Genomic DNA, 15,904 nt, shown 5'->3' on the forward strand with positions numbered 1-15,904 from the left:
TCTTCAGCAGAGTTGGCATCCCTATTGCAACCGAACTCTGACGTACCATCAACTGCTTAATCGAGGCAGCAACTTTCCCGGAATACTAGAAGCACACAGAGATCACAACCTTGCTGATGAAACCTTCTGCCAACCCCACGGGCCTCAAGAGCTACAGACCTATCTCTCCGATCCCTTTCCAGCCAAAGTCATAGGGAAAGCCGCCAATGCCCAACTCTCCGAGTTCATCGAAATGAATACCATCCTGGTCCTATCCCATTCGGGCTTCAGAAGCAACCACCATTAAAAAGTAATGGGGTAAACCTAGTGTCACACAGAACCTGGGGTATTGGAACAGTATATCGTAAAAAGGTTCTGTTGTGTATGGACCTAATTTCTTTAATATTTGTATTTGTCCTGATCAGTAGGAGAGATCAATGGTAACTAGTGTCTAAGCCATACAGATACACAAACACATTAAGACTGACAAGAATTAAACATCAAAGGGTGGATGATATATTATTTGTCATATATCATATCCTATGATATACAAAATATGTTGAATAAATGAAAACTAAATACATAAACATATACTGTGTAATATACAGGGAACAACAGCAACATTTACAGTACAAATAAAAGGGGGGGTTGGAGATGTTCAATATGTATCCGCAATTACTTGGCCCATTACTTAACACATAAAGCCATAACCTTAGGTATCACTATGTGAAATGCTGGGGTGGGATATCTTGTTCAACACATTGCCGTTTTAACACCCTGTGAAAGAGTGTTTTTGAAAAACATCTGAGGGGGTCTTCTTCAGGACTTGGAGTGTGTGTTGGAAAAACCTTAAGGTGACGGTGCAGTCGCATCTGTCCAACATCATGATCAAATCCAGAAAAGCTTAGCTGTCTAATGGACAATGAGTTCCTACAAAACCTGTGATCCTTTAGAGACAGCGCCAACATGTCTTCCCATCAACTCAGCACAAATCCGTTGTATATTCCAGAATAGCTCTGCTTTATAAGGGAAAAAGGGTTTCTTCAAAACCTCTGGTCCTTAGGGAACGGTGCTAACGCGTCCGTCCAAAACCGCAGTATGACTCCAGCAAAGCTTTTCTGGATTTGATCATGATGTTGAACGGATGCGATTGAACATTCACCTTAAGGTTTCTCCCCCACACACCCTATAATGGAGAAGACCCTCTGAGATGTTTTTCAATAACACTCTTTCACAAGGGGTCGAAACGTCGACGTGTTGAACAAGATATCCCACACCAACATTTCACATAGGTTTGACGTGGTGAACGAGATATCGCACACCAACATTTCAGATAGTGATGCCTAAGGATAAGGCTTTATGTGTTAAGTAATGGGCCAAGTTATTGCAGATACTTATTGAAGATCTACAACCCCCCCATCTTATTTGTACTGTAAATGTTGACAGTTGCTTCCTGTATATTACACAGTATATTTTTATGTATTTAGATATTTTTATTGTATACATGTGTATGTAGAACTTATACAATGATATATGACAAATAATATATCAACCATCTTTTGGTGTTTAGTTCTTGTCAGTCTATTTGTGTTTGTGTATCTGTATGGTTTATACACTAGTTACCATTGATTGGCTCTCTCCTACCGATCAGGACAAATACATATATTACAGAAATGTAGTCCATGCTCAACAGAACCATTTGGTGATATACTGTCAGAAGCAAAAACAGCACTAAGACGGCTCTCCTCACCGCTACTTGTAGCCATCGTCAGAAGCCAATGATTCAACATTGTCTCCTAATCTGACTACACCCAGCTGATTATTTTCCTCGTAGACGAACCCGCAGCTGCTAAGAGAAACTTCCACGATGGAATGAAGGCAATTGCCAACTGGATGAAGGACAGCTGGCTTAATCTTAACTTAGACATGACTGAAGTCCTCTTCCTAGGTTCCTCCCCTTCCACCTGGGACACCTCTTAGTGGCCAGCAGGGCTTGGAACCCCCACTCCCATGGACCAGGCACAAAACCCCAGCATCATCACAGACTCCTCGCTCTAAATGAACCACCAATGTGTCCTCCTGCTTCTAAACGCTCTGCTTCTTTCATAAAATCTTCAAGTGGATCCCACATAGTCCAGGAAAATGGTCACCCGTGCACTCGTCAGCAGTAAATGGTAACACACCCTTCACCAGTACTACCCAGAAACTCCCCAAAAAACTGCAAACCATCCAGAACACCTTTGCCAGACTCATCCTGAACATCCCACACTGCAACTACATCACTGTCCTCCTGAGATACCTTCACCAGGTACCTGTCAACAAAAGAATCACCTTCAAGCTTCTCACACACGCCTACAAAAGCCATTCATTACACCGGATGTGCGCACCTCAACCACCGCCTCTCCTTCTACACTCCCAACAGACGTCTCTGCTCCACCCAACTGGCCCTGGCCACCGTCCTACAGATCCGCAAGACTGTGGTTAGGGGAAGACCCGTCTACTACCTCGCTGGGAAAACCTGGAACTCCTTGCCTCTTCACCTCAGGCAATTATCATTGCTGCCACAATTCATTAAGGACCTCAAGACCTGGCTCTTCAACTGAACCGCAGACCCATCCCCACCCCCACCTAGAGCCTTTAGACCCTCATGGGTGAGTAATCATGTTTTATGAGACTCTGATTGATTGATGTTTATAGTCTTCGTGACCATTTTCTTTATTCTGAGTTCAGTAGTTTAAATACTGTTTCGATGTCGTTGATGTTGGTTTGTGATGTGGTGCCCAATTCTGTTGCATAAAGTTGATTTGAGAAGTGCAAATACTGATTTGTGATGTGAAGCAGCTGATGTGTCATGTTGTTCTGGTCTGTGATGAGATAAGACTTATGTGAGGCATATAAATGCATATAAAAGCTAATTCAGATTAAGTAACGGCTGAAATGAATGGACACAAGTCGAGCTAAAGTGCTTAAGTCGTGTTGTATGGAATGTCGGTGTCAGTTTAAGTCCCTTGGGTGAGATGACTCTTAAGTTTGAGAACGGTGTCCTCAGATGCTTAGACTCTGGTTATAAGTTTGTGAAAGTTACGTTTATGTATTCAGATAGTGCCTTTTGATTTGACTTGTCCGAATACTGATTCTTGTTGATCATATTGTAAATTGACCTGGAGCAATTTCATTTTTTTTTTGCGTATGATGATTTAAGGCCTGTGTGAACGCTCAAGTGAAGCATGTAAAGTGGGTTTTAAGGTGTTTGTATAATGATCTGAAGTGTGTGAATTCTCATTTAAGGTGTCTGAATACTGCTTTGAGTTGGGGGTATTTTGATTTGTGGTATGCATGTTGGTTCAGGGGAACAGATTCACTAAGGTTCACTTGAATTTAGATCTATATTCAGCTGTGCAGCTGGCTAACATACATTAAAAGGGATCTGAGGAGGTTAACCTTGTAGTCTTCTAAGATGTGTTAGTGGAAGCCGTCTGAAGCATGGGCATTAAGTGTCATCAAACTAAATCCAAACGTGAGGTCACAAACATTAGTTAGTGAGTTAACTAGCATTAGTTAATTTGTTATGTCAACTGTAAGGGTCTCTCAATTATGAACTATGGAAATAGACTCACTTTCCAAAAATTATACCAGATGGAGCCTTGCACATTGTGAGTAAAATCCATGTAAAATGGATACAAAGACAATGTGGGACATTGGTTGGGTAAGGCATTCTGACTTTTCTGACTTTACAAGCATATTTTACAATGGCATGACTACCTTAGGAACTGTTAGCTACTGAACACGACCATTGATTTACAGTTCACAATTAAAAATAGAGCTCTATATCTCACAGGCATTTCACAGTGTGGGCAGCAACCTAATATTACTACAACTAGATCAAATAAATGTAGAAAATGCATCTAAAAAGGAATATATGTTTCCACATTCGCACTAGAATATGAGTGAGAACAGATGAAAAAAGCTGGAACATGTTATGCACTGGTTTGTACTAAAGGTTTTAGTGATGAAAAGTACTACCTTTTCAGTTCATGTTACATATTTCAGGAAGTAATACGGTGTCAAAAATTGGGCAATCAATTTGTTAGTACAGTGTTTTATGTAGATGACTGAGTTATTTTCATTTTGATATTGAAGCAGCTTCAACCCAGGTCCATTAGGATCAACCCAAGATCAATGACATTTTACAATATGTTGTAAAAGTACCTTGCAAATGAATGGAAAAAGACTAAAACATGGAGTGTGTACCTTGCAAAGGAAAATGGAAACGGACCATTTGCATTTACACATTTTTAATGCATAGACATTAAGGGGGTCAGGTTGATGACAGTCGAAAGGCATCCAATGGCTCATCGAATGCCTTCTGACCGCTATCTGCTGCTGCGATCCAACCGACTCATTACAATGTATGCAGTCAGAGACAACAGGCAGAGGGACAATCCAACACTTTCTGATAGGCTCAAGCACAATACACCTCGCCCCCAGACATCCACATCATACTAGTACGCTGCACATGAAATAGACACAACAAAACTCCCATGTATCTTACAAGCCACACATACAGTACCAGAAGGATAATTCATTCCACCACACACCTACTCACAAATGTGCAGCTCAGCACTAAAACCTGCCTAACACCCAGTCATATCAGCTGATCAGACCAACATGACCAAGAGCCAGGCTGAAAAGCACTTAATCTGCATCTAGTACCCCTGCCCCTGCAAACAGGGCAATAAAATGTTGGGGCATCTTTGGAAAACAATAACAGCCTCAGTAGATGCATATTGAAAAATTGTTGATAAAACAAACACTAGAGCAATCTGACAAACCAACTATTAAAACCAGACCACATCAGATGGCAAAGAAGTACTCACCTACAAAACACAAAAGCTACATTAAACACCACCATTCAAACACAATACTGTACGGAAAACAGCGGGTCCTAGATCAAAGTCAGGCAAATCTGTCTGTCTCCCACAATACCATAGGGCACCACATTTCCCCCTCATTTTCATTTCAAGGGCTACTTCCCCTCGTAATCTCTGGTAACATGGTACTTCTCTTCTTGGGCATTGTAGGATTGTCTCAAAACTGGGTTATAATCTTTCCCACTTTGGCACATTACAGGGATTCCCAGCTGAATTCTCACATGATAGGGTACTACTCTTTCCCAGTTTCGCATACCACTGGGTACTGCTCCTTACAACCTATAGCAACAGGGTACTGCTCTGTCTCTAGTTTGCACCAACTCACACACTAACATACGATACTCCTATCTCCAGCGATAGGGTACTACTATTCCCATATATGCAACACTTGGACAAGCACAACCAGCATGTTTCTACACAACAGGCAAAAGGGCAGCCGCGGCCCGTGGAGGGAGTTGCGGTGGGGCAGGCAGTCGGGGCGGGGGAGAGGCAGGGTGGGGGGTGATAAACAACGGAATCTGGATGATTGCAGGTAAGTAAACAATTAAATTAATAAAACGAATTTCGTTCCGTGCCCTGCATCGCAAAATGCGATGCAGGGCATGCTACGAAATTTGTTTTATTAATTTAATTATTAACTTACCTGCAATCATCCAGATTCCGTTGTTTATCACCCCCCACCCGGCCCCTCCGCCGCTCCACCTGCCTGCCCCACGGCAACTCCCTCCACGGGCCGCTGCTGCAAATGGGGATTCCAAAACTGCTAACTTTGCTCCATATGGAATCAAAAGTAAAGGAATGAGTGAAGGAATGACCCCCTGGGGCCGCTCACTGTCATAAGACAGGTGTCCAATGCCTTTACAATAGAGCAAGCTGGAACCCCGTTATCTCCTTGGGTCACTTGAAGCTGGGTGTCATAAAATATACAGAATGCACACAGGAACCTCCAAAGGCATGGAGTAGCCTGTGGCTTAGTCAACTTTATTGATAAATCATACTGCACATTCACCAACACTGCTCCTTATGTCACCATCACCACTAAATGTATTACTGCCCTTAAGCTCCATGGAGCATTTCAGAGCTATGCTGACTGTAAAGGAGCTTTCTTGCATCTCCCCACTTTCTCCACAGAACTGTCTCCAGTCTCCACAACACCATCTCCACAACACTGTCCTTAATGCACTGTCTGCATAACATCATCCTTAAGCTTAGGACAATTCATTAGGAAACATCACGTAAGTTTACAACTCACCCCAGCTGGCTCTGTGCCCTTGCCAGATATTGCCCATCCTCACTGGGCTCCTTGCCGCAGCATCTTATCTTAGCGCCACTTGCCAGTGCTTTTGAGGTTGGTCAAATCCAAACTAGTTCTTAATTGTTACAGGGCCATCTGCCTTCTCATGCCAGACCTCCTCCTCTGGCATTAATAGCTCTTGTCACCAGAGTCTTGCTGCATGTTCACGCATATCCTTAACTTCTCATTAAAATGTTGAAGTCAGAGACCAGGGTCTTCAGACAAGTACGTGTAGTAAGTGACTTATATAGGTCAGTTTGTGATTTCATGTTAGGCCCTTAAGTTGTAGCAACTGCAGATAGAGGCTGTCAAGCCTCCATCATCCCTTCTACTGCCCCATCTCCGAGTTACCTCTCAATATCACACAGCTGTATCCTACTACATAATTCACTCTCAGCATTCCAGTTCACCCACACAAGGAATGGAGACTCACAAGATATTACATCCTATCAACATTAAATTGTGGAAATAATATGTTTGTCCTTGTACCCTGGCAGCCCTTATCTCCTGTTCCGGCAGACATTGGCTCTTGTACCCTCTGCAACTGTACCGAGGAGATGGACGAAGTCACCCAGCTTAACAAGGTGATGTGTGCGCCTATCAGCTGCATTACTGACTGCCAGCCGGTGAGTATTGTGCATTTTGTTTTCTTGGTCTTCAAATAAACATTAATTGGAACTTCTATATTTGAAGGAGACCATGGTATTGAGTCATAAACAAAATCAGAACAATATCGCTTTGTTATATGCAAGCATCTGGATAATCTCCCTGGTGTGCTCTCACCCCCTCACTGAGTGTTCATACCACAGGACTCTCACAGTTACATCCAGCATTGGAACTCTCATTGTAACAGAGTCATTGCATCTTACAATGTGGCACTCCAAGCAACGGTTAAAGTCAATCTGTCTAACCAGTGCCTAATTTCTAAAACATAAGCGCCAGTACCCGTTTCATTGGTTAGGATGTGGCCAACCAGTGCCACTTGTGGGTTGCCCCACTTCCACTACTGGCTTTACCCACTGGTACTGGCTCTCATCTTGTCTCTTCTTTCCCTGTCCTCTCTGTAATATTTCTCTCTTTTCTATATATGTTTCTCTCTATTCCAACCTGCCTCCACCATTCTTCCTCTCCTTTCCTCTGTCTTTTTATCATTTTCGCTCTGTCTATCATGCTCTGCGTCCCTATCTCTTTTTACTTTTATCTTCCCCACTCACCATATTTATTTCTCTATCCCCTTTCTTTGATCACATCTGCTTCTTTCTCAATGCTCCACGGCAGTTCTTAACTTTCTCTATTACTTCCTACGTCTGTCTGTTTCACTCTCTTCTCCCCATCCCTATTCCTGGTGCGTTTACCTTTCCTCTTTTTATAGCTCAGACACTCTTATCCCACGCTGGCCCTACTCCGGCCTACCTATCATTTTCACTTTTACCCTATCTTTCTTTCTTTCTTTTCCACTCTTCACATTCTTCGTCTCTCCAGTTCTCCCCAGTCTCTTTCTCTTCCGTTGCCTCTTGTTCTCTACCTGTCGCCCTCTCTTTCCCCCACTTTTCCACCTTTTCACTGTTTCCTACACTATCTCATTTGCAGCCTTCGTCCTCATCATTCGCATATTCTTAATGCGCTGTCTCTACTTATTTATCATTCTTTTCCCATAAAACCCTGTCTTTCCTCTATAGTATACCCCTCTCTCCTAGTCCTCCCCCAACCTTTCTTTTCTCTTTACTCCTCAACCCTATCATACTCTCCCTCTGTTTACCTGTCTGAATCTCTTTGACTCTTTTCCCCAGTTTCTTTCTCCTTCTCTGTCTTCTCTTTCATTTATCTAATTCTCACTTTTTTTTTCTCTCTGATCTACATTCCTCCCTTTTCATTCGATTGCCTTCTCTCCTTCGGCTCCGTCAGTCCCGCTCTCCTATGTTCCTTTACCCAGGCTTGTGAGCACAGTATTCTAGGCACTGTAGCATAAGATTTTCCTGTATTCATAATAATAATTTCAGTGGTCCTCCCTGACATCCTCCCATGCTGCAACCCTTTCAGTTTGTCCTTCTCCATTAATTTTTGTTGTAACGCTCTTTGTGATATGGAGGGGGCATGGGTAGCACATTTCCACCACAGAGATGTGTGATGGCTGCTAACCTTTACAGTTTACCAATAAGTGTAACCCCTCACACCAATAAAGGGGGCTGAGAAATATTAGACAGGTGTCTTACAGAGGTAAGGGTCGAGGAGTGGCAGCAGAAAGTACGGACGGACAATAGAAGGAGTCTGGTGCAGAAGGGGATGGTAAAGGTGTGCAGGAATCAGTGAACGTTTGGGGGAAAGGAGAAGTGAGAAAGTTTTAGGGTGGGATTTAACCGTCTAGTGGTGTTGCTATCCCATCTATGTTAGGCAGCGTTATTTCAACTTAAATACCAAAGATAATTATTATATATGTTCTTATGTTTTTAGTTCTGTGAATGGCCGGGTGCAAAGCAGTTTGTCTGGGAAAGGTTAGAGTAGATTGGGTCTTAATGGAGTGTTAGGGCCATTTTCATAGTATGAGCCCCCAACACCATATAGGCATGTACATAATATGTACTCCTGCATAGTAAGAGCCTCCTATGGAGTATGAGCCTATGTGCATTATGCACCTTTTCCATATTATGATCTGACATACAATATGAGACCTTCTGCAGTGAGAATGAATCAATTCTGCATTATGAACCCTCTTAACTGTACGAACTACCGTGCAGGCTAAGTTTATAGTACACTGCCTGCTTTATAAACTCCTGCACAGTATCCTCCTCCTTCTCCCCCATTCTAAAGTTAACCAAAGAAGGATGAGGGCAAATCACCCAGCCCCTCCATGCTCCCCAAGGGTTTTGCAGAGACCCACTCACCAGGACTTCTAGAAATCGTAGTTACCATCATTAATTTATAACTCCAATCCAAAATCAGTCCCCCGACATCCTTAGCCAGCTTGCAAGCATCACACGTGCGTAGTACGGAACCTAAACAGGATCTTTAAAACACAATTTTAAATGTAAGTTGCATCCTCCCCAAAAATAAAAAAGTATATACCCAAAAAGAAAGGAATAGTAAGTAAAGAGACATCACCTATTTTCAGATTTATGACAGCGTATCCATAATATGGCTACTAATTGCACTCTATATATTTTATCTTTAGAAGCCCTGAGGGAGCCAATCTCTGCGAAAACGTGCGGTCTGCTGTTTGTGTTAATGTTAAACTGAGGAAATTATAACAAAATATTACATGAAAGACATTTTGAATCAAAGAGTGAAGTTATACAAGATCTGGATTCATGAAATGTTTACAATGTATTTTTTTTCAAACTGTGTTGTGATTAAACTTTCTCAATCAGTAGAATGCTTCAGTACTATGATAGGTGAAGCTGTGTACTTATTAATCCTTCATCTTGGCTGCTAGAGGCCTTCCTCAGAGGTTGTCAGATTTTTGTAATTTGCCTTTTGAATCGTAACTCAGCCTCGCATAGGTGGCTGCTGACCATGTCCCCATGCTCATGTGTCAGATAATTTGAAATCTCCATCTATGAAGGGTGCATATTTTTGAGACAGCCTCAGAGACCATGGGGCATATTACCAAGCAATAGCGATAATTATCGCTATTGCTTGGTTAGAGACAAAATTTTACAGCTGAGCTGCGGCGATTTTTACCGCAGATAAACCTTGGTATTACCAAGGTTTATCGCAAATGTGATAAAAAACGTCCGCAATGCATGAATATCGCTGAAAAGTCAGCGATATTCATGCATTACCGAGCTAATGCTCTTAGCCATGTTATCCACCTCCCATTGGATAACATAGCTAAGAACTGCTCAGGGCAGGTGTTAGCTTTTGGAGATATTCGCGCTTAGCGCGAATATCTCCAAAAGTTGGTAATAGGAGATAGCGATGTTAGTGACTGTTTCCAGTCGCTACATCTTGGCACGCCCACTTTGCATGTCATTAGTGATAAATATCACTGACATGCAAAGTGGGGCCCAAGATGGCCGCTATCTCCTACTAGCTGTCGCGACAGCTAGGTAATAGGGAGATAATTTTATCTCCGCTTTCTTGGCTTTTAAAGCCAAAAAAGCGGAGATAAACCCCCTTGATAATATGCCCCCATGTTCTGTGCTAATTATTCAATCGAACATGCCGTCCAATAAGGCTAGAGGGGTTGAGGGCATGATATTCGAGCCACACAATCTTTTCAAGATTGTCATATTCTTATTCCAGTAAATGTGCATTGCCTTGCAAGACTACAGTGTGCACAAAAAAAATGTATTTCGATTGATGATACCTCCAAAGGAAGGAATGTGGGCACAGGCTACCTTATGCAGACACAGAGGGGACCCGTGCCAGCAATAAACCACTCTGAAAAAGGTTACGTGTTTGATGAGCTTCTCAGGGCTCCCAATCATGCAGCACATTAGTTCAGACATGTCCTCCTCAGAGAACAAAGTGTGTATTGTGCCTTTCATTACATTTCCAGCCCCTCTGCCGTCAGTCTTCGATGACAGCCTCAAATTATAGACCTGCAAAGGCATGAGACCACTCCACTAGGCCGCCATCAAATTCTACGGTGAAAAAATGTAGTGAGTCTCACAATGTAGGCGTTCCAGGTTGTAGGCACTTGCTTAAGTAATGAAACAGCTGGAGATACTGCTTTTTGGTCATCGATAGAGTTAAATTCTTGTTTGACGAAGTGAAAAAATTTAACGAAGCCATCTTATAGGAAATTACCTAATATATGATTCCAATCTTGCCAGTAGAAAGCACGAGGCACAATGCGATCCGAGTTACATTAAGGATGAACATTGAAGTTCCAAAGTGCATAGAGTTTTAAAATAGTTTTAATGAATTCCAAGTGGAAACACTGTATGCAATAATGGGTTGTCTGATTCATGTGGAGAGTCACTGTTGATGTATACCTTGAGAGGTAGGAGAGATACACAATTTGTGAATGCTGGTGGCTCTCCTAGTAGCAGCCCCCCTGCCTAGCAGTCTTAAGCCTTCCGCAGTCATGATGTCATACCCTTTATACATGTGGACCCTCAGCTGTTTATTGCCCCACACATAAGCTTTTATAAAGCCATCAAACTGGCGAAGCAGGTTTCTGTAGAACTTTCCAGCCAGTGTCTAAAAGATTTAGTTGAAATCGGTGCCTCCATCTATTTAATAGGTTTGTGCTCTTCTCCATAGAGAAAGCCTCAATAATTTCCACCTAGCAAAGTCGGCTATTATTTTTGCTATTAGAGGAGCCATGTTGTCTTGCAGCACACTTGAAAGCCCCATATTTAACAATGCCCTGCAACATTTTAAGTTCTTAATGACCCAAATGGATTGATAGTGTGCTACATGCCGAGTTATGGCCAGAGACCCACACTTTATGGCATTAACCAGTCCAAGAAAGTGGAGAACTCCTTTACCGGATCTCTTAATGAGGCTCTGGAGTCTCTGGGCTTTGGGAACATTAACAAAATGGCGCCTGCGTACAAGAATGGTTTCATTTCCATAGCCTAGTTTGTACACTGGAATGTGTTCATTTTGCAAATGGCAGCAGCCAGCATTATCATTGCCAGTAGAAACAGGAGAGTGGGTGAGAGACTGTCTTGATATGCCCCTCTATGTATGCACAAAGGGTCTGATGAAGCCCACCGTTGTTATCCGGGCCATTGGTTCTGATATTTGTTATAAGTATAGAAGTTCTGTCCCAAGCCCACCTAGGCCAAGGTCCTAAACATGTACCCCTGTTCAACTATGTGAAGTGACATCTTTGTGTCTGATGAGAGGGTCATTTGTCAATGAGGTCACTTTAGACCTATAGGTGTAGCTGAAAATCTCGAGATGTTTCCTGGAAAATCTGCCCAGGGCAAAGTCCAAGTGGGAGTGGTGAATGAGGACAGGGATCACTGATTTTAGCCTATTAGTGAAGATCATTGGCAGAGCTTTTTTATTTGAACCGAGCAATAAGAACTCTGGTAAAATATAATTTAACTTTGTTGTGACATCGCAACTTTAATGAAATTGCCCTACAGGAGCCATTAGGTGAAACACGTGTTGGCGTGTGATATTTCCAGTAATATATCAATAAAACATATCGAATAGTTCAAATAAAAGCATATGTATCATATTTATTTTTATTAATTTGGAATGGAAGAACATGCACTTATGTGGAAAAAAAAAATTCTGCAAAACTATTTCTGGATACTCAGTCCATTTAATTGGAAGAGAGATACACATGCACTGCAGGTGTATCAAACAGATATCAAGTATATTTTGTTACAGCAGCTTTGCTACCAAGGGTGGCCCGTCATTAAGAGCTCCTGGCTCTGGGGCTCCACCCCACCCTTTTAGGTCTCGTCTGGCGATAGCAGCGCATGCGCTGCTCTCACCATGCGAGTATCTTTTGCAATTGATTCTCCAAAAGCCTTACATGCACGTGCAGGGATGGACAAAGATGGGTGCTCTCGCCATGTGTCCAAACCTAACAGCATGAGCGTGCATGTAAGGACAGTGGACAGTCCTCCTCCATCATGTTGAACATGCCGGCTTCCTTCAACTCTGGCTCCAGAGATGTGCGCGCGCACATGGCGGCGTGCTTTCACTTTAAACAAGTTGCGAGCCGCCTATCTGTCCTGAAGTTTCCCTTTTGGTGTCTGGTTGCAACAAGGATCAGTGCAGCAGTCCTCAAGCAGACAGCACTCACAGGGTCATTTTATAGAACTCGCACATATGATACAACTGCAATTTGACATTTCCCGTCTTTTTCTTTGTTGGATCCATTTCACAGGGGAAGAAAGAAATGGAAGAAGGAAAGAGAGGGTGAGACCTTTTTCTTGAAGTCACGGCTTTCAGTTAGAGAGGAGGAGCTGCTAGACAGACAGAGAGGGAATAAGAGGTAGGAAGAAAGTTAGGGGGGGCAGAAGTGGGCACCGCCCCCGTGCTGGGGTCCTCATTGATGGCACTGTCACTGGCAGCACTTGCAGGGGCAATGGGTGGTGCAAGCTGCAGTGGCCCCTGACGAGGGCCCTGGCACTTCTGGACACTAACACTAGCACACAACTATGCAGTTTAGGGGTAGTGACACACCCCATGCTTCTGCATCCTGTGACATGAGGCCTCTGCCTTATAAAGCATCCTGGGGGCATTAATATACCAAGCTGCAGTGCAAGGAATGATGGGAAACGTACTGCTGATACTTTTTTCATTAATTATTGCCTTGTTTGTGACTCGGTAGTTATAGCACCAGGGAATGAATTAGTTTACTAGTTAGAGAGTTGGACGACACAACATGCACTTCTCTGCACTTTTCCACTTTATGTATTTAAATTGTGCTGCAGTTCAAAAAGAAAACTTTCAACGGAAGTTACCATGACCTGCTGTTATTGAGTCCTGGATGAGGGACTGTGTTTGCATATTTTTGTACAGGCTTTTTAAATGTGAGCATGCACCCCACGATTGTCACAGGGCAGGTGCTTGTGTGTGTGGGGCTTCCGGGGCGCCCCTGTCACTGCCGTTAGATTACAATGTAAGCAACCATGGCTGCATGGCTTTTTACATAATTCTAGAGATGGAAAGCCCAAAGAAAACATGTATAGCCATACATTCGCAGTTAGTGCACACAAAGGCCTTGTGAGAGAACTACTTTTTCCCCAATAAAATCATATATGCTCACCTCGCCCCCCCTCACCCGCAACAATCTCAAAACAAATATCCTGTCTTGTAGCACGCAGTTTATATGCAGCCAGAGAGACACTGTTCAAACCAGGCATCTATCTCTATCTCTATCTGTCTCTCTATCTATCTCTTTCAATCTATCTCTATCCATCTCTATCTATCTATCTATCTATCTATCTATCTATCTATCTATCTATCTATCTATCTATCTATCTATCTATCTATCTATCTATCTATCTCTATCTATCTCTCTATCTATCTATCTATCTATCTATCTATCTATCTATCTATCTATCTATCTATCTATCTATCTATCTATCTCTATCTATCTATTTCTATCTCTCTCTCTCTATCTATCTATCTATCTATCTATCTATCTATCTATCTATCTATCTATCTATCTATCTATCTCTATCTGTCTATCTATCTCTATCTATCTATCTATCTATCTATCTATCTATCTATCTATCTATCTATCTATCTATCTATCTATCTTTCTATCTCTCTCTATCAATCTCTCTATCTATCTATCTGTATCCATCTATCGATGTACCTATCTCTATCTATCTCTAGATCTATCTATATCTATCTATCTCTAACTATCTATCTCTATCTCTCTCTATCTATCTCTCTCTATCTATCTCTATCTATCTATCTATCTCTATCTCTCTCTTTCTTTGCTCTCTGTTGCCGGAGTACTTCTCCTCTCCCTATTTCCCTCACCTGTGTACTTCTCCGCACTGCTTCCCCACACCCTTAGTGTTGCTTCTCCAAACCCACATGTTCCTCCTTTTTCCTTGTTGTTTCTTCCCAGCACCTGTACGCTCTGTGTTGCTTTCCTCCAATCATCGTGTTGCTTCTCTGGTCTTCCTGTCCTTCCTCATGCTGCTTTCGCCTATCTCATCTACCTTCACCTGTGTTGCTTTCGCCTCTCTCCAGCCCTCCTGTGTTGCGTCTGTGTTTTTCGATCCTCCCTGTTGCTTCTGCTCCACCCATTTGCTTCTGTTCCTCACTTTACCGGATGACTAAAATATAAACACTTTTGCATCTTTTGTTTTCTTTTTAGTTACAGATTCACCTCGGTTTTGTAACTAAAAAGCACAAAAAGCGCAAGCATTAATTTGCAGGTGCGCATGTGTTGTATGAGGGCCTACAAAATAACAGGCAGCCACATCACAGGCTATTTTTTTTGGTAACGTTTCCCCACTCTGCATACCATTGCTGAAAATCAATGGCATAGCCAAGAGATAAAGGTGAGAACTACTTTCTTTGCCAATGCTTGATTGTCAATGTCTAAGCTTTCATGTGCTTCCAGTGAGCGAAAAAAGAACAAGCATTAAAAATGCATTAGGTCTCGCCTTTTATTACGTTAAAGCCATATGCTTTGCAATACAATACCATTAGCAAAGCCAATGGCTTTAACTTAACGAACGGGCGAGACCTGTTGCATTTTCAATGCTTGTTTTAAAGCATGATGAGTGTGAGGGTAGCAGACGCTCACCCTATCAGGGTCAAGCATCCAGGTATTTTCCATGTGCTAATGCACAGGTGCCTGACAGCAGGGCCGGACTGGGAACCAAAACCGGCCCTGGCAAACTGCTCGGCCGAACCCCCTCCATCCGCGGGGGGTTGGGGGTGCTGCCGAGCTCTTTGCCAGGGCCGGTTTTCTGCTGGTTTTGTTACAGGGACGATTTTGCAGCTATGCTGCAAACACGGCCCTGTAACAAAAACGGCCCCCAGGGGGCCAAAAACGGCCCCCACCCGTGCGGCGCACCGGGGGATTGCCCGGTGCCCGCTACGGCCAGTCCGGCCCTGCCTGACAGCCTCAAGCAAGCTTTCCCTGGCTTAAGATTTCACAGTCCTAAAGATATGACATCAGTAGCCCAGGAAAGCCCAGTGACGTCCTCTGCCTGACGAGGCGGGATTGTCACTGTTAGAATCAGACCTGGGTGCTTACGCTCTGTCACACAGTTGGGTAGGGTCAGCAAGTTTCACTGATCCCACCACACTCATT

General features: G+C 43.0%; 1 protein-coding gene across 2 annotated transcripts in view; it reads left to right on the top strand.

Annotated features, from left to right (window-relative positions):
- Positions 1-15,904, top strand: part of LOC144823879 (mucin-5B-like) — a 737,446-nt gene that overhangs the window by 596,039 nt on the left and 125,503 nt on the right. For both annotated transcript variants that reach the window (XM_078682767.1, XM_078682768.1), the window contains one exon: positions 6,702-6,830. In XM_078682767.1, coding sequence (XP_078538893.1) covers positions 6,702-6,830 — 129 coding nt within the window. The remainder of the gene's footprint in view (positions 1-6,701; positions 6,831-15,904) is intronic.

The sequence above is a fragment of the Lissotriton helveticus genome, chromosome 3_1 (genome assembly GCF_964261635.1).
Source record: "Lissotriton helveticus chromosome 3_1, aLisHel1.1, whole genome shotgun sequence".
NCBI lineage: Eukaryota > Metazoa > Chordata > Amphibia > Caudata > Salamandridae > Lissotriton > Lissotriton helveticus.